This window comes from Macrobrachium nipponense, chromosome 26 (assembly GCF_015104395.2).
Source record: "Macrobrachium nipponense isolate FS-2020 chromosome 26, ASM1510439v2, whole genome shotgun sequence".
NCBI lineage: Eukaryota > Metazoa > Arthropoda > Malacostraca > Decapoda > Palaemonidae > Macrobrachium > Macrobrachium nipponense.
This window is the reverse complement of record NC_087215.1, coordinates 55679999-55697958: the sequence shown is the minus strand read 5'-3', so window position 1 is coordinate 55697958 and position 17960 is coordinate 55679999. Positions and strand designations below refer to the sequence as shown.

General features: G+C 41.1%; 1 protein-coding gene across 1 annotated transcript in view; it reads left to right on the top strand.

Annotated features, from left to right (window-relative positions):
• The window catches only part of LOC135200285 (zinc finger protein 23-like), a 33036-nt gene extending 16301 nt beyond the window's left edge, over window positions 1-16735 (top strand). The window contains exons 4-5 of the mRNA XM_064228776.1: window positions 8633-8777; window positions 10417-16735. Coding sequence (XP_064084846.1) covers window positions 8633-8777; window positions 10417-11711 — 1440 coding nt within the window. The 3' untranslated portion in view covers window positions 11712-16735. The remainder of the gene's footprint in view (window positions 1-8632; window positions 8778-10416) is intronic.
• Window positions 16736-17960: the final 1225 nt, after the last annotated feature.

Below are 17960 nucleotides of genomic sequence, written 5' to 3'. Positions count from 1 at the left end.
GGTGCACACCCCGATCAATCGGACAGAGGCTTGGATCCCTCCCTCGCTCTTACGACCAGGGAGGCTTCCAAGGTTGGCGAACACCAGTCTGTTCACAAAAAGACTCATATTCCACCCACCAAGAAGTGAGTCTTCCTATTGTAAAAGGACCGAAGGTTTGTATGCCGTGTCGGAACAAATGACAATTTGTTCCAAAATTGCATTTTTCCTAACTATACAAACCTGAGGTCCTTTTACACATAGCCCCACCTCATGCCACCCCTCACTCTGCAGTTTTTGCTTGGGCCAAAAGCAAAAGTGATTTGTTTTACCTACCAGGCTCGCGCGCGCGCGCCGTCGGACAAGCAGTTAACTACCGAACCCCTTGTTCGAAAGCTTACGACCTATCCAGCTGCCGCTAGTATCTTCCTATTGTAAAACAAGGACCTCAGGTTTGTATAGTTAGAAAAATGCAATTTGGACAAATTGTCATTTTTTGGCGTTGTTATTATTTTGCTTTTTATTTAGGTGTTGCCATGTCGGATTCTAGTCCGTCGGGAGTTAGGTTTTGCATCTCAGGATGTAAAACTAGATTATCCAAGTTAGAGTATGATTCTCACACTAAATGTGTTAAGTGTAGGGACAGGTTTGTTCAGCAGATCGAACATGTAACGAGTGTAGTGATTGGACTGATTCTCAATGGAAGTTTTTTAGTTCATACTCGGAGAAATTAGCTAAAGACAGAATTAGAAAAGCAGTGCTTAGGGAAAGTAGACTTAGCTCTGCTTCGTCTTGCGATGCATCTGTTCCTTCTGTTTCTCCTCAAATTGTTATGTCTCCTTTAACTACACCTCCTATTCCTCCTACTAATCCCACCTTCTCCGGCTTCCCGTGTAGTTTCTTCCGACACCATTGCCAGTCTGGAATCGAGGTTAGATCATTTTAAATTTTCGGTACTAGCGAATACGGTTTTTGCAACTTGGTAATTCAGTAAGACGTTTTTTTGGAGAAAGCGGCGTCAGGTAAGAGTGTAGTTGAGGGTGCGTCTTCTGTCCTGACACGTCTCCTAGACAAAGGTCACTGTCCAGCTCCCCCGCACCGGGGTGGGGGAAGAAGACATACCGGAAGTCCAAGGGAGTCGATCGGGATTTGCCCACAGACAGGCGCCTCTCTTGTTAGCCTGTTGCGCCTCAACAGGGCTCGGTTAAGCGTTGGAAAGGTGTTGCGGTCAGACGCCTTTCGAATGATTCAAGCGATTCGTCTCCGGTCGCGCAGCGCTCTTGGCGAGATTCGCCCGTTTCGCGTCCCTTAAAAGAGGCGTTCAGCGCCGATTCTTCGCCTCCTCCAGTCAAGCGGTATAAGGAGCCTGAGAGTAGGGTTGCGCCGCGGCCGTTAGCGGCTCGTTCGTCGCCTCAATCTGTGCCTTTTTCGGCTCCATCTACTAGTAGAGATTGTGGTTTTAGCGCTGTAGCTAGCAGTTCTAAGGGTGTTTCTTTAGGCGCTTTTTCGTCTGTTACGCCTGATGCGCCTGTTTCGCCTCGAATTTCGGCGGCTCCGAGCGAGGCGCAAGTAGTTTTTTTTCCGCTCCTGCTGAACATTTAGGCTCTTCCAAGCCTACGTAACTGTTTTTGATTCGTCTCTGGCGCCTTTGCGCAAGCAGTTAGAGATGTTAACCACTGGATGAATGAGTCCAAGGGTGGTTCGAAACCTTCAGATCAGGTTGTAGTTTCCGTCTACTTCTTCGGCGGTATCGGAGAATGAAGAAGAAGTAGAGGAGGAGGATTCACATCACCTCTCGTGTTATTCACGTCTCCTTAGATTTCTTCTGGTATCTTATCCAGATTATTTTGAGAAAGGCTCCGCGCTCCCCAACTTCGACTTTTTTGATGAGGAGGAAAACTTCAGACCCTCTCCTCCCAAAACTTGTTCTATCTAAAGCGGTTAGACATTCGTTGAAAAGAGACTGAGAAATGGATGTCTATAAAAAGAGACTTAGGGAAGGCTCTTTTTGCTTACCCTCCCTCTAAGTTGCTTCGTAAGAGGTATAGGTTTTATGTAACTGGGGAAGCTCCTTCTCTGGGAGTTTCTGCCTCCTCCCAGGGAGACTTCTCAAGTTAATCGACTCCTCTAGAAGATCTGCTTTCGCCGCAGCGAAAGTTTTCTTTACAGCGCCGGAGTTGGACACGTTGTAAAGAATCAATTTAAACTTTTGGAAGTCTTTAGCTTCCTTGATTGGACTATTGGCGCTTTAGTGGCCAAGATCGAAGACTGTCCTTCTCTTTCTCAGGAGTTAGCGGAGGATTGGATTGGTGTTCTGTCCTGTTGCGACAAATCCATTAGGGATGGATGTGATTGAGTTAGCTTCGCTCATCGCCTTTGGTACCCTTAAGAAAAGGCAACTTTGGTGCTCCTTTGCTTCTAAAAGGGTTACTTCCCAACAGAAGTCTGCTCTCTTGTTCGCTCCTTTTGTGAAAGATAACCTCTTTTTCCAGACGATGTAGTGTTGTCAATTTCTTTCCGTCGCGCTAGATAAGAAATCTACTTCGGATTTACTGGCACCAGTTCTACTAAGAGACCTAAAGCTCCTGTGGAGACTGTTCTTCGGTTTCTCCTCTGGCCCAAGTGCCTTTTCGAGGGAGAAACCCAAGCGCTTCTTTCGGCCGAAGTCGAATTGCGACCTCAGTCTAAGGCCTCGGCCAAGGTAAACAAACCTTCCAATGAAAGCTCGGTTCTTCATGCACCAGTGGGAGCCAGGCTGGCTCTGTTTTGGGAGGAATGGGAAAAACAGAGGAGCAGAAGCCTGGGTAGTGCAAGTACTCAAGTTCGGCTATCGTATTCTCTCGTTTTCACCTCCCTCGCTCTCACCTGTACCATTCCATTCCAGGCATACTCTCCGGGCTCAGACAAATTTCTGGCGCTAGCCGCAGAAGTGGAAGCGCTTGTTCTCAAAGAAGCGATAGAACAGATAGAAGGGGATTTTCCTCCAGGCTTTTACAATCGCCTTTTTGTAGTTCCCAAGTCATCAGGGGGCTGGGAGGCCGGTTTTTGGATGTGAGCGCCCTGAACTTGCATGTCCAGAAAACAAAATTTCATATGGAGACCACTCGGTCGGTTCTGGAGTCCATCAGACGTGGGGGATTGGATGGTCTCTCTGGACATGCAAGACGCTTATTTTCACATTCCGATACATCGCGAATCTCGGAAGTACCTGAGTTCATGTTCGAAGGCAAGGTGTTTCAGTTTCGGGCGCTTTGCTTTGGACTAGCGACCGCTCCTCAAGTTTTCACCAGGGTTCTATCCCCGATAGGAAGCTGGCTGCACATATTAGGGATTAGAATCTCCCTCTATCTGGGCCCGATTTTGGCTTCTCCGGTCGGAATCAGAGAGTCGGTGCATGAAGGACCTTGGAACAACTCTGGATCTTGCCAGAAAGTTAGGAATTTCTGGTCAACAAACAGAAGTCCCAGTTGGTTCCATCTCAGAGCATCCTTTATTTGGGGATGATTCTGAATGCTCAAGTTTTTCGGGCTTTTCTGTCCCCGAAGAGGGTTCAAGGCTGTCTGGAGACAGTTCAGGAGTTCTTGGACAAAAAGGTAAGTTCTGCCAATCAGTGGATGAGGCTCCTGGGCAAATTGACGTCAGTGGAGAAATTTGTGACGTTGGGGAGACTGCACATGAGACCTCTGCAGTTTTTTTCCTGAGAGCCTCTTGGTGCAGGAAGACACAACCAGACTCCATACCTTTCCTGTCACAGATCAAATAAAGAGGACCTAAGGTGGGGCTCTCTCGAGCAAGGTTGGAAGAAGGGTTAGATTTACGACCCATCCTCCCGAACCTACAGTTCTTTTCCGACGCATCTTACACAGGTTTGGGGAGCCCTACTGGGAAATCAACGGACTTCAGGAGCTTGGTCGGAGAAGGAGAAGAAGTTCCACATAAATGTAAAGGAAACTGTTAGCAATTTTCTTGGGGCTAGACAGTTTCGGAGCTTAGTAGAAGGTCGAGTAGTGGCAGTGCATTCCGACAACTCCACGGCTCTCTCGTACGTGCGGAAACAGTGGGGGGGACTCAGTCTTTCTCTCTGTACGAAGTAGCCAAGGATCTCCTCCTGTGGTCAAACGAAGCGAAGGTTCAGCTAGTCCCGAGATTTGTTCCGGGAAAGATGAACGTCCTGGCGGACGAGTTAAGTCGTCAACAGCAAGTGTTACCTCTGGAGTGGACTTTGGACAACAAGAATTTTTCAGAAACTTTGGCGCCTTTGGGGACGACCGTCAATAGACCTGTTCGCGACATCAAGGAACAACCGTCTTCCTCTCTTTTGTTCTCCAGTCCCAGATCCTCTAGCTTGGTCGGTGGACGCAATGCTGTTGATTGGTCGGGTCTGGAAGCTTATGCATTCCCTCCGTTCGGTCTAATAGAGAGGTGCTGAACAAGTTCATGTCGCACAGCAATGTAACACTGACGTTAATCGCTCCCTTTTGGCCCAGTGGAAGAGTGGTTCCCGCGACCTTCTCCAGTTGTAGTAGACCTTCCCCAGACTTCTTCCTCCAGAGAAGGTGGCTTCTCAAACAACCTCACTTCAAGAGGTTCCACCAAAACTTGTCTGCTCTAGCTCTGACAGGGTTCAGACTGTCCGGAATCTTGTCAGAGCGAAAGGATTTCAAGAAGAGCTGCAGAAGCTATCGCTCGTTGTAGGAGAGTCTTCTAACAAACTCTATCAAGGGAAGTGGTGAATCTTCAGAGAGTGGTGTAGAAGTGCTAAAGTCTCTACTTCTGCGACCTCTTTAACAGAAATAGCAGATTTTCTTCTATTTCTTAGGAACTCTAAGAAACTGGCTCCTTCGACGATCAGAGGATATAGAGCCATGCTCTCTTCGGTTTTTCGACATCGAGGTTTGGATATTTCCTCCAATTCAGATCTGTCGGACCTCATTAGGTCTTTCGAAACCACTAAGCTCCCGCAAGATACAGTGGCTTTGGAACTTAGATGTGGTGCTTAAGTTCCTCATGGGGCCACCGTTTGAGCCTTTGAAGGTCGGCTTCACTCAGGAACTTGACTAAGAAGGCACTCTTTCTTATTGCACTAGCCTTCTGCTAAGTGTGTCAGCGAATTGCACGCTATAGACAAAAGAGTCGGTTTCTCTCAAGGCAATGCTGTATTTTTCGGTATCTTTGACTTTCTAGCCAAAAATGAGAATCCTTCTAATCTTGGCCGAGGAGTTTTGTGGTAAGGAACTTATCTGATTTGGTTGGACATGAGGAGGAAGAAAGGCTCTTATGTCCAGTCAGGGCTATTAAGCAGATCTGTTTGCCACTAAGGGTATTAGAGGACAATCTTCTAAGCTCTGGACCTCGGTTCAAAATCCCTCTCGTCCTCTCTCTAAGAATGCTATATCGTTCTTTATTAGAGAGCTTATCAGGGAAGCTCACTCGCAGTCCGAGAACGACATCTTTCCGTTCTGAGAGTTAAAGCTCACGAGGTTAGAGCAGTGGCAACGTTCTTTAGCATTCAGAAAGAATTATCTTTAGCTTTGATTCTTCAGAGCACGTTCTGGAGATCGAATTCGGTTTTTGCGAGTCATTTATCTCAAAGAGATAGAAACGGTTTTTCGAGATTGTAAACGTTAGGTCCGGTGGCGGTTTCTGGCATGGTGTTGGGAGAAACGGCACAGGGGTGTCGTCACCTCTATGCTAACTTTTCACCTTGAATAGGTTGTCGAGTTCAAGGGAAGCTGGGGGTACTGAGTACTGGGATACTCACCAGTCTGTTAGGTCAGATTTTACAATGGTTGGGTATATATGTTTTTAAATCTGGTGTTGGTGGACAAATGTTTTGTATGATTGAATTTCTGGTCTTAGCCCAGGGCAAGGGCAATCTTTTTGTTGTTACTATCCTCCGTCAGTCAGCCTTGACTCGCTTGAACTACGGAAGGATTCCACTCCTGTAGAGGCTAGAACTTTGGTCAAATTCCAATTCCTCTATCAATAGTAAGAAGAGCACCGACCAGAGGCAGTAACAGGCTGCTGTAGCTCTCTTACAAGGTAAGGTACAACAGACACCTTGAGTGTTTACTGGTATTGCAATAAATGTAACCATTTAAAAATACTAGTGGTCCACTGAATCCCACTTCCCATAAATGTGTAATCGCTCTATAATTGTTCGGTAAGACACTACAATAAAAATGAAATTTTCATTATTAAAATGAAGTTTTATTGTTATACTTACCGAACAATTATGATTATACCCACCCTCCTCCCCTAGTGGACGGACGGGCAGAAAGAATTGGATTCACCTGGGCAGTTGTACCTGGTTCTCCCGCGAGTGGAGGGAGATGACGTCATCACCACCAGTGTTGGCGACGCCGACGCGCTAAATTTGAATTTAGTATCCTGCCGCTCGTGGAAATCACGGCTCTATAATTGTTCGGTAAGTATACAATAAAACTTCATTTTAATAATGAAAATTTCATGTTGTGCGGATGATCTATTAGTGGCAGAGTAGACTGAGTTGTTGGTCACAGCAACAAGGTTAATTGGTACAGAGGGGCCATTGTCACATCATTTACAATTGTAAAGTCATTTATAACAATTACTGTATAGTTACAGTTTAGTTGAATTTTGATAATACCTACCTTACTGAAATTGGAGGAAGAAAGGCATTATGATTAGTATAATATATGTTCAAATAAAATCCTTCACAATTGCAAATCAGCTCTTTCCTTACTTGTTTGTTTATGTCATACTCATTGCTGTTTGTGTTAGTTCTTTGGTAAGTGGTTGTTAATTATACTACATAAGTCATAAGTTTGTTAATCTTGTTTGAAAGCTTAGCCTGGTACAAGCTACTGAAAATGAAATTTGTTTGGTAAGTAAAGATGATCGTGGAAACGGTGGTTGTGTTAAACACACTGTTTACTTCTTTAGTACATGTGGCATTTCTTAGTGATGTCTGTCCAAAGCAAATTCATTTTGAGAACACTAATAAATAGTAGTTGATCATTTTCCGTTTTTGTTGGAATTGCAGTACGTAAAGATTTTTCCTTTCACCTCATAATATTTATCTTGTAAGGTTTACTTGTATGCCTGTGTGTGTGTTTGTGTGTATGTGTGTTTACATCTATGTACATGTCATTTTATCAATGTTGAGGTTACTGTCTCTACATAGTGTGTGTGTGTGTGTTTCTTTGCATAGTATTCTGTTTCCCATTTTTCTTTTGTGGTTTGCTTGATTTACTGTACAGCGTTTCTTAAGTTTAGGTACTATGAGTATGATTATCATTAACATCTCATAACATCACACAAGAAAATATTTTATCACTGTTGATATTTCATCTCAGCTGTTGTTCCTCTCTCTCTCTCTCTCTCTCTCTCTCTCTCTCTCTCTCTCTCTCTCTCTCTCTCTCTCTCTCTCTCTCTCTCTCTCTCTGCCTGATGTACATATCCTTTAATAAAATATGGAAAAATCATATATAAACAAAACAAAAAACAAGCTCTAGCAAGTTTACTAATGCCAGTGAATTATAGTTTGTGTGTACATACATACCCTATGCATGCAAATGCGTTATCTTTTGGGTTGTAAAATTGATGCGTGAGAAAATAGCATAGAATAAGAAGGAGAATAGCATAGAATAAGAATGAAAAAATCATAAGTGTAGCAACACCGAAAAAAAGCTCTCGCAAGTTCTCTGCCAGTGAATGAGTGTGTGTTTACATATATACCAATTACAGGCAGCTCTCGGTTAACAAGGGGGGAGTCCCGTTCCCAGCTGATGCTGCTAACTGAAAATCAGCGATAACAGCACTAAAAACCAGCTTAACGCTGCTGCTAACCGAATATCGGCACCGTTCACCGTTAACCAAAGCTTGGCGCTGCTGATAACTAGAAATTGGCGCTGATAACCGGATATCGGCGCTGCTAACCAGAGATCGGCACCAAAAATCCAGTTAACAGCGTCGCTAGACAAGCCACGTAAAACCGTAATAAAAAATGAGAAAATACAGTAAAAATATAAATGAGGATAGCATAGAATATAAATAGAAAAATCATTAGCTTAACAACAGATGTCTACCTTGTCCTCTTCCCCTCATCCAACACTGCATCCCACTCCCTCCCAGCCAGGGAAACTGCTCCTCAGTTCCACCCACCTTCCAAAACAACCCCTTTGAGTGAGTTCCACTACACACCCTTACTGCCCCCTCCTTTCTCATGGAGGCCTCCCTCACCCACAAAACACTTGCTCACCCTGTTTGTGAGTGTAAGTAGTGTTAACAACATTTTCCTAAGGCTGTGCAGCATTCCCAACCATTTAAGAGTTTTTTAAAATTTATATATACGTATCATATATCTTTGGGGGGCCTTGGTCTTTGGTCGGGTTATGTCGGAAAATGTTAAGTTCCGGATAATGGCGATCTGGATAGTTGAACGATTACTGTATTTGGTTATGTGGTATTGACAAATAAATACTAGTGAGGGTACAAAGTTTTACATCTGTAAAATTTTCTCATCATATTGGGAAATTTCCAGTATCCGGCGGGCCCTTGGATGTGTATTAATATTGATACAGGAGGGATTACTGTATTTCTGTCTGAGGTCTAGAATATATTTATTAAAAAAGGATTAGATAATAAATTTTTTTTATTTGCAACTTTTCAGGTAGTTTCAACCAAGTATACAATGACACTAGCCTTGGTGAAGAAAGGGATGGTTGGAAAAGCTGTTATTGATGAGCAGACCAAGGCACCCCAACCACCACCAGAGCCAAAACCTAAGAAAGTCAGCAAACCACCAGCTTCACCAGGTGATAATGATTGTTCTATATTTTCCTTTATAAAGTAAGCCTATGATCCTATATTTTCCTTTATAAAGTAAGCCTATGATCCTAAATAATATATAGTCGATAAACTTAGTATTGAAAGATTGTAATTTTTATGGTCTTCAAGTTGTTATATCTTATTCATCGGGTTCTATTAGGTGGATGCCTGCGTTATCTATTATGTCTGAGAAGTAGGTTGTGTTCATCTTATTCAGTTTAATAATAATAATAGTACGCCTCAGTGGTGTGATTGGTTAGGTCTTGCCTTGCTATCTCGGTGGCCGCGAGTTCGGTTCTCGGGCATTCCATTGAGGTGTTAGAGATTTGTATTTCTGGTGATAGAAATTCACTCTTGATGTGGTTCGGAAGTCACGTAAAGCTGTTGGTCCCGTTGCTGAATAACCTATGGTTCCATGCAACGTAAAAACATCATACAAACAAGCAAAACAAAACAAGCAATAATAATAATAATAATAATCATAATAATAATAATAATAATAGTATTTATGATTGTGAAGTAATGTCCAGTCAATAGGTAAGAGACATTGTTTCTTAAAGTTTTTTTTTGGTGCTATGTCAGCCAACACACTAAATTATTAGCTAATGTTGTCAGGTGAAAGTATTGGAACTTCTGCTTTAAACTAGCATCAGAATAATATTAATTCTTGGGTAGTTGTATAGAAATGAATATCTGGGCATACAGACTAAATTTGTTGTTTGTCGTCTGTCCAGGATGATGAATGGCATCCTGTGGTAGGAAAGAAAGTATAGATGTCAATTTCATTTTAAACTGATGATTTTGAAGGTCTTAAAATTTACCATGGAGGGAAAAGTGTATAGAGTTTATTGTGCAATTTGATATCCAAAATTTACTTAGTTACTGTAATGCTTGGGATTAAATTTGGCTTAAAAATTTTGATTTTGACCACAGGCAGCCCCTGGGTTATGTCGGGGGGGGGGGGGTTCCGGTCCGACGCTGCGCTATAACCTGGTAAATAACATAACCCAGGACTTTGCAAGAAAAATGTATTAAAATGAGAAATAGTGATGAAAGCCTTACCTGTAATCCTCTGGGTGTACTGTACAGTATTTTACTAGCGTTCTGATGTGGTTTGCATCCAAAAACCTCAGAATTTTTACTTTATATTGTAGCTGTCTGTACTTTTACTATTCCATTGTGGTGTAAAATGGCGACGCAACCTCAGAACATCCTGTGTAATCGAGAACTAACTTTTTTTTTTATGAATGTATGCATATTTGAAAAGCAACTTACTCAGAACAACATAACCCAATAAAGAAATGAGGTTACAGACAAATAGTGTTTACAGCTTTTTTATGAAATTAATGATTATACTGCCTTTCATGTAGGTGTATTGAATATACATAGTATACTGCCTTTCTTGTAGGTGCATTGAATATACCGTACATAATTTATTTTTTCGCATTAAGATGACAAGTGATCATATTATTGTGTAATAAATGTATTTTTGCTGTGTTTCCATTCTCTTTTTAGTTGAGTATAGGTGGTTCTAGACACACACACTGTAGAATGAGAATTACAAATTGATTTAAGTGGAATAAAGTATACACACCACCTTACATTCTAGGTTAATTTTCATTTCAGACAAAGGAAAGTCCAAGGGCCCCAGCAAGAAAGGGCGCTCAGGAAAAATTGGACGACCTCGGAAAACAAGCAGCCTGACTGTTAAATCTGGCAAAGTTGTTGTGAAACAAATTCAGGAGGTGCCTGAAGAATTAAATGAAGAAGATGAAATAGAAATCAAAGAAGAAGAATTGGCAGTTGTTGTCATTGATGATGCCTCATTAGAACACTTTGAGGAGACTGCTACTTTCATGTGTTCTGTGTGTGACAAAGTATTTGAAACCAGGGAATGCTTGGTAAACCATATGGAAATTCATGGTTTGAAAGAAGATTGGTTTAACTGCAATGTTTGTGATCAAAGTTTTCTAAGTGAAGAAAGATATTTAAAGCATAAAAAGCTCCACAAAGGAACCAAGAAAGTGAAAGCAAACTCTACAGCTTTTGATGTAACTCACATAAAGCAGTTCAAATGTAAACAGTGTAGCAAAGTATTTACTACTAAAAGTAAAGCAAAAGATCATGAGAGAACACATACTGGTGAAAAGCCATTTGAATGTGATATTTGTGGTACATGTTTCCGTCAGAAGAGTAACTTATCCTCTCACAAAAGAGTCACACATTTGCAGGAGAAAAGGTATAAGTGTCAGATATGTGGGAAAGCATTCAAATGGAAAAGACTTTTAAATGGACACACGATGAGTGTGCATACTGGTGAACGACCTTATCGGTGTGAGTTTTGCGATGCTGGCTTTGTTTACCAGCAGCATTATAAGAAACACATGCGAATTCATACTGGAGAAAAACCATTCAAGTGTGAGATTTGTGGAAAAGCTTTCAATTCCTCCAATAATTGTCGAGCACACATGTTCACTCATTCAGATAAGAAGCCGTATGAATGTACTATTTGTGGGGCAGGCTATATGCGGAAACCATTGGTACTTACCCATATTAAACAGCATGCTCACATTGATGGTGAAATTGATGCTTATGTTAAAGCCAACTCTCCCTCAGCAGCTGTTGCAGCAGTTGTAGGAGACAGGAATGAAGTTGGCAATGGTAGAATTGGTGATTCTTCAGGATCACTTAAAAAAAAAGCAAGAAATGAACCTCAAAATCAAACTGTCCATCTACCTCAGGGTCCACAGCCAACAGGCCAGGTTAATATTGAAGAATGTGTCCCACAGTTCTTAATTTCTGAACCAGTTGTCAACAGAGAGCAGGCTCACACGGGAGAAACGATGAACTATGTGTTTGGTAGTTTTCAATCTCAGCCTCCTATGACACATTACACATCCCTTAATTTGGGTCAGTGGTGATTTTCTACCTTTGTTTGAGGTAGTTATGTTTATATGTAAATAGATGTATATATACATTATATATATTTGTGTGACCTAATCATTATTCGTGTATATATTTTACCTTGTATTTATGCCCAGTCATGAATTAAAGCACTGTACAGTATTTTTCAATATGTATAATGTGGATCTTTGTGTTTTGTTGTATGTACTTAGATTTTTTCATTGTTGTTCTGTATTGATATACAGTATGCAGCTACAAAGTATTGTTTTATACAGTCCTCAATGTGTGACTTTTTCAAACACTTATCCCAAGGTTGGAGTTCACTTATCCCAAGGTTGGAGTTACTTGTACATACTGGCCAATGAATCAGCCTTCTATACCTTCTTTTCCTTTATTTTGGTTATCTTATCGGTCTGCATTTAGTCCTGAATTTGATTTCAGTCATTCTTATGTTGATATGTCAGCAAATCTTAATTGGGGACCCCAAGATTTTTTCAAGTTTAGTGATTATGCCACGGGTTCTACTTCCTGGGTTGACTGTTATCATTTGTTGTATTGTTTGATGAAATACTTGTTATCAGACTTCTGGATGTCCTGGTTGTGGAAGGAACAGAGGACATTCCAGGACATTGTGTATTTTGGAGGATAGTTTGCATTTACCTAGTATGCCATATTGTAATGTACACAACAAGAGCTGCCTCAATTGGATATATCCGGAAACGCAATTGGGCTTTTGCCCAGTGCTAGGTGCCAACTTCTTGAAACTTTTACTGTTGAATTTTTGGGGATGGGCTATCTGTCTGTGTCTCAAAGCATAATTTGTAAAACCTGGTTTTGTGAACCTAAGATATTATAGTATAGGATTTTAGATATTTTACCTCATGTTTTTTTAATTTTATTCATGCATATCTAAGATAATGAAATATATTACCTTTGAAACATGAAAGCCTTGTGTATGCATTATTTATTTGAATGATAGATATGATTGTATAGTAAAGGTTAAGTACTAGGTTTTTCAGAATTTAAGGGAAGAGTACAGTATATGGATAAAATACAAGTGCTTGTATTGTGCTTTAATCTGTACAAAAGATTTATGGCAAAAGTGGAGGACTTTTTCTGTGAAACTGTCTTAGCCATGGGCACACAGCCAGTTATTAGAAAACCAGGCAGTAACTGTCAGTGTGAGAGTAATTATGATGCATTCATATAAGCGAAATTTTAAAGAATTGTAAGGAAATAAAAGTGAAAAAATAACTTACAAGTGCTTCTTGCTTTGCCATCTTTTAACCAAATCTTTACACATGTTTTGCAGAGTATTACTTTATATGTACTGCAGGCTATAATTTTAGCAGGCAGTCCCCCAGTTATTCCGGGGGGGATTCCGTTCTCAGCAGGGTGCTGGTAAGCAAAAACTGCCATTAACCAAATCTCTGCGATTTATGGCGCTTAAGGGGCAGAGTTTTGGTTAATGGCACCACCGCTGTTAGGTATGTTATGGCACCATAACTTGATGCCGATAACCGAAACTTGGCCTGTTATGGGACCAGTAACTGAAACTTAGCCCATTATGGCACCATAAGTTGCTGATTTTATGGCTCTAGACAAGTGCCTTACAACCAGATCAGCACCTCAGTGGCGTGGTCAGTATGGTATTGGCATACCACTTCGGTGGCTGCGAGTTCGATTCTTGGGCGTTCCACTGAGGGGTCAGAGATGTGTCTTTCTGGTGATAGAAGTTCACTCTCGACGTGGTTCGGAAGTCATGTAAAGCCATTGGTCCCGTTGCTGAATAACCACTGGTTCCTTTCAACGTAAAAACACCATACAAACAACATACAACCAGATCGCCATTAACCGAGTCTGCCGATGACTGGGGACTGTTATCATATGAACCAATTAAAGTATCAGTCTTGCAGCATTGGGAACTGTTAAATGTAACTCTGAATTTCAGTAGTGAGATTTCTTAACTAATCACATTATCATCATTGTCTGTAGCAGTTTATGATAGATTTTTCGGGAGTGGGTATGTATTAAAGGTCTTGGATGTATTTTTTTTTTTTTTTACACTTTCTGTAGTAATGCACAAGGTGCTCTATTACAGATAAAAAAAGGGAAAATATATTGCTACCTATGTATTATACTTGTCACAGTTGTAACATGTGAAGTAATGTACTGAACAATGCTAAGGTTAACAACAAAAGTGCAAGGTGTTTTCTGATTTATTTTTGCATAAGAAGCCAGTTTTTTTTAAAGATTTTATGATCACTTGAGGAGGTATGAATTTTCTTTTTCTTTTTACTTTTATGTGTTGACAGATACATGTTGATTTTTACTGATATATAATGACTTTGAAACTACATTATCATAACTGATGACCTCAGGTAAAAAATTTTTTGCTACAGAAATTGCTATAACAGCAAAAGATACAACTTTTTTTGCTACATATATCTGAAGTCCTCTATACAGTACAGGGATATACTAACTTTAAACACAGACTGGAAAAGGCAGTTCAGACTTGCTGACAAGGTACTAGTTGTCTATCGACAGGTTGGGGGTCTGCCCACTCGTTAGTCTGCACTCCACTTTGCTTTCGGCTGCCATTGCATTAAGATGTCTCTCAGAACTCTATACTCGACTTTCCGCTCAAACTTTTTGATGAATAAACAGAAATATTCCATGTCCCTGTTTTTGACTGTTTATTATTACTGTAATTCAAACTCATTGGTCAAATAAGCCTATTTGTAAGGAATGCATATAGTTTTCTTTGTGATGATTTATTCCCCTGTTTTCATAAAGAATGTAACAGCTGGATATTCACTGGCAGCTGTATTGTTTCTTAATTTAATCCTTAATATAATTTATCAAGGATGTGAAATTTAGTCATCTTGGAAGGACTTTGAGAATTTGGCCTACAATAGATAAGGGGGTCTTATGTCACAGCCTTTGCTTTTATCTGATTGTGGGAAGTAGGACGTTATAGCTTTATTCCCCTAGTAAGTGTGATTAAGTCTCTAATACTGGACTGGACTAGTCTTGCATATGACAGCGTAGATGGATGTGGGAGCAAGTAGTTTTCTCCTTTCTTTCTTCATCACAACTCATGAGGGTCACACAGAGAGAGGGTTGCGTTGCCCGTTTGTCCAGCTTGTTTGCCTACCTGTGTACCTGCCCTGTGGATGAGGTTTACGGGTGGCAAAGGTTTTTTAGTGTTGTATCTGTATCCAGGGCTGTATGTCTGGGCTTAGGGAACTAGTCCTTTCACCGCAACTCACAAGTGTCATAGAGGGGCCAGTGCACCTAATCATTGGACCGAGTTCTCAGTGGCAGCAGGTACCGATGTACTTTTACTTCTGCTTCCTTACCTTCCTCTTGCTAAACTTCTTGGTGTTGGAAGATGTGGGCAGCTTATCCCAGTTTTTCCTGTAAGAAGTCTAGCTAGGCTTTTCTTGTTTGGTCTTTTCAGCAGAAGACTAAAAGCAGCTCACGCAAACAGTTCCTCGTGCACTGCTGCTTCTGGTGCTTTAGGCACAGGTGCATCTGTTGCGGGGTCCCCGGGGACCCAGGCTTACTGGTACAGACCTGGCTGTCCCACGTCACTCTCCCTCTAGGAAGGGCCATGGGCCAGAGGGTTCTGACATGGTTCATGTAGCACCGTCATCCAGGCCTAGCAGGGGGAGGTCTCCCATCCATTATTCTTCTCATGTGGAAGCTTCAGCTTTTAGGAAGGCTGGGACATGATCATGGACAACCATCGTCCACGTTCACGTGAGCAAGTTCACTAGCCATGATATGATGTCGTCACCTTGGGTTGATGACCAACCATGGCCTAGTTCACTTGGCAGTGGCTGTGTTCTACCAGGCTGGGCTATGGTGCCAGGGACCATTTGCCTACTACCTCTACTGCTTCAAATGTTTCCGAGAAGCAAGGGTAAGATGGCCTGTTTTCTTGAAGGCATGTGTGCCTGGATTGGTCTTAGGACTGGGTGGGGCATACATCCAGGTGGTTAAATAATCCCTTTGGGGATTTGATGGGAGTATATCCGATACTTCGAAAGCTTTTAACAGTGTTTTCCTTCATGGGAACGGGACTTCCTGGAAGGTAAATGACTCTCGTCCTTATGAGTTTGACCTGTAGTCCATACAAGTCAAGCTCTCAGGACTATAATTTTGTTAGACCTGACATTTGCATAAGAATCGTGAGCTATCTTGGCTCTCACAGAGGGTGTATGACCTGCCCAGTGGAGGCTGAGTGTGCATTCTTGGCAAGAGCTCACATGGGTAGGGGTAATTGGGTTAGCACATTTGTCTTCTAATATACTTGACCAAAACACTTTATCATTACTCATCTCTGCTAACCCTCCCTTGTCTTATATGCTGCCTCGACCTAGTTCAGGTGCATTATCTGTTAATTTTCTTGTGTTCAAGTGAAGATTTGTTTACCCCCCTTTTTTTTTTTTTTTTATAAAAGCTCCGGTATTAATACCAAACTAAGATATTAGTGTTTCAGCAGCATGGTGCCATAATTTATGTACAAAGGTTAATGTAAATGAGCCAATATCAAAATTTAATCATGTTGGAATTGTTATGTAATGCACACATTGACAGTTACACATTGCTATTCTTTTGTAATATGAAACTAGCATGTAGTCAGAAGCTGGTTGTACAAGATTAATATTTAACATTGAAATTACAGCTTCATCCACATTATGGTCTTTTAAGAAGTAAAGTCATATTTTTGTAAGTGAAGTGAAGTACAGTGCTTCGAGTTTGATACAGTTTAGCTATATGATGTACAATGTTAGCATTGTTTACTTGAAGCCATAAGATGCAGTATTTTATGGTTACTTTATAGAGAATGGTCTGTTATAGATCTAATTGCGGTATGCAGTAGTTACGAATTGTGTCATAACAGTGCAATTTTTCCTTTTGTTGACAGTGAATTATATATTTTAGTATAACAATTGATGCTGGCACACTTAAGGTTTGAATTGTAGTGAATGAAAAACATGTATAACCTTGTATAAAGTTTTTTGTTTTAGTACTCTACATTTTTTATATTGAAATTTCTCATGTAAATTACAGTATAGTAGATTTACTACTGCGGTGTTTCTTTCCTACCTTTGGAATGACTTTGTGGTCTAAAATGTTTGAATAAATGCAATAAGAACTCACTTTGGGGGGAGGGGCGGGGGATGGCGATGTGGAGAGTGGGCGGAGTTAGTATTCTATAGGTTGTTTGCTCTACCCCTGTGGTTCTAAGTTGCACCTGCTTTTTTTTTTTTTTTTCATTAATATTGCTGTCCAACTCCTAAAAGTATTGCTTCTTAGTGCAACTATGGAGTTTTCTCGGTTCTACCTGTAGACCCATGTACTCCATCTCGTTTACTTTGCCATCCAACCAATACAATCCCAGTTTCAACTGTGTTAACCACCGAGTAGCTGAAGCTGACGTTGCATAGTGCTTGGCTTGACAGCCTAAATTTCATGAATCAAATCCAATCCATTCAAAAGAACAGCCAGCAGACGTAAACTCAAGGGAGAAAGGAAGACAAGAGATAAAATTAAAGGAGAAATGAAAAGAAAGTGAGAAATAAATGACTGAGGGTTTAACAGGGATCAAGAAAAACAAGTAAAAAAATCCCCGAAGAAACAATAAGAGTTTTTTGACCAGTGGTGGCCATAAAACACAGGCTCGGCCCATGAAATTCAGCAACGGTACGGTGGTGGCCTATGTTGGTATCTATAACGCTTTCGGAAGTAGAGATTGTAATTGAAACAAAAACCACCGAGGCTAGAGAGCTGCAGTTTAGTAAGGTTGATAATTGGACCTTGGATGATCAACACCAATTTGCCCCGGTGGGGGTAGTGCCGTCAGTGCACCTCGTGCGGTGTACTGTAGTCATTACTTAAGGTTCTTTGAAGCTGCCCTCGGAACCTACTTCATCCCTACACCGCCTCTCATATTCTCTTTATTCCATCTACTTTCCACACTCCTAACAATTAACTGATAGTGCAACTATACGAAGTTTTCCTCCTGTTATACACCTTTCACACCATTTACTTTAATTTTCCGTTTCAGTGCTGAATGACCTAATAGGTCCCAGTGCTTGGGCCTTCGGCCTAAATTCTATATTCAGTTCGGTTCAGTTCATACCAATTGGCAGCCCTCTAGTCTCAGACAAGTTTTTAAGATCTGATGACTGACCGAGACAAAAGCCGGCACGAGATAGTTTTTATCTTTTTGTTTAACAAACATACTCATGACT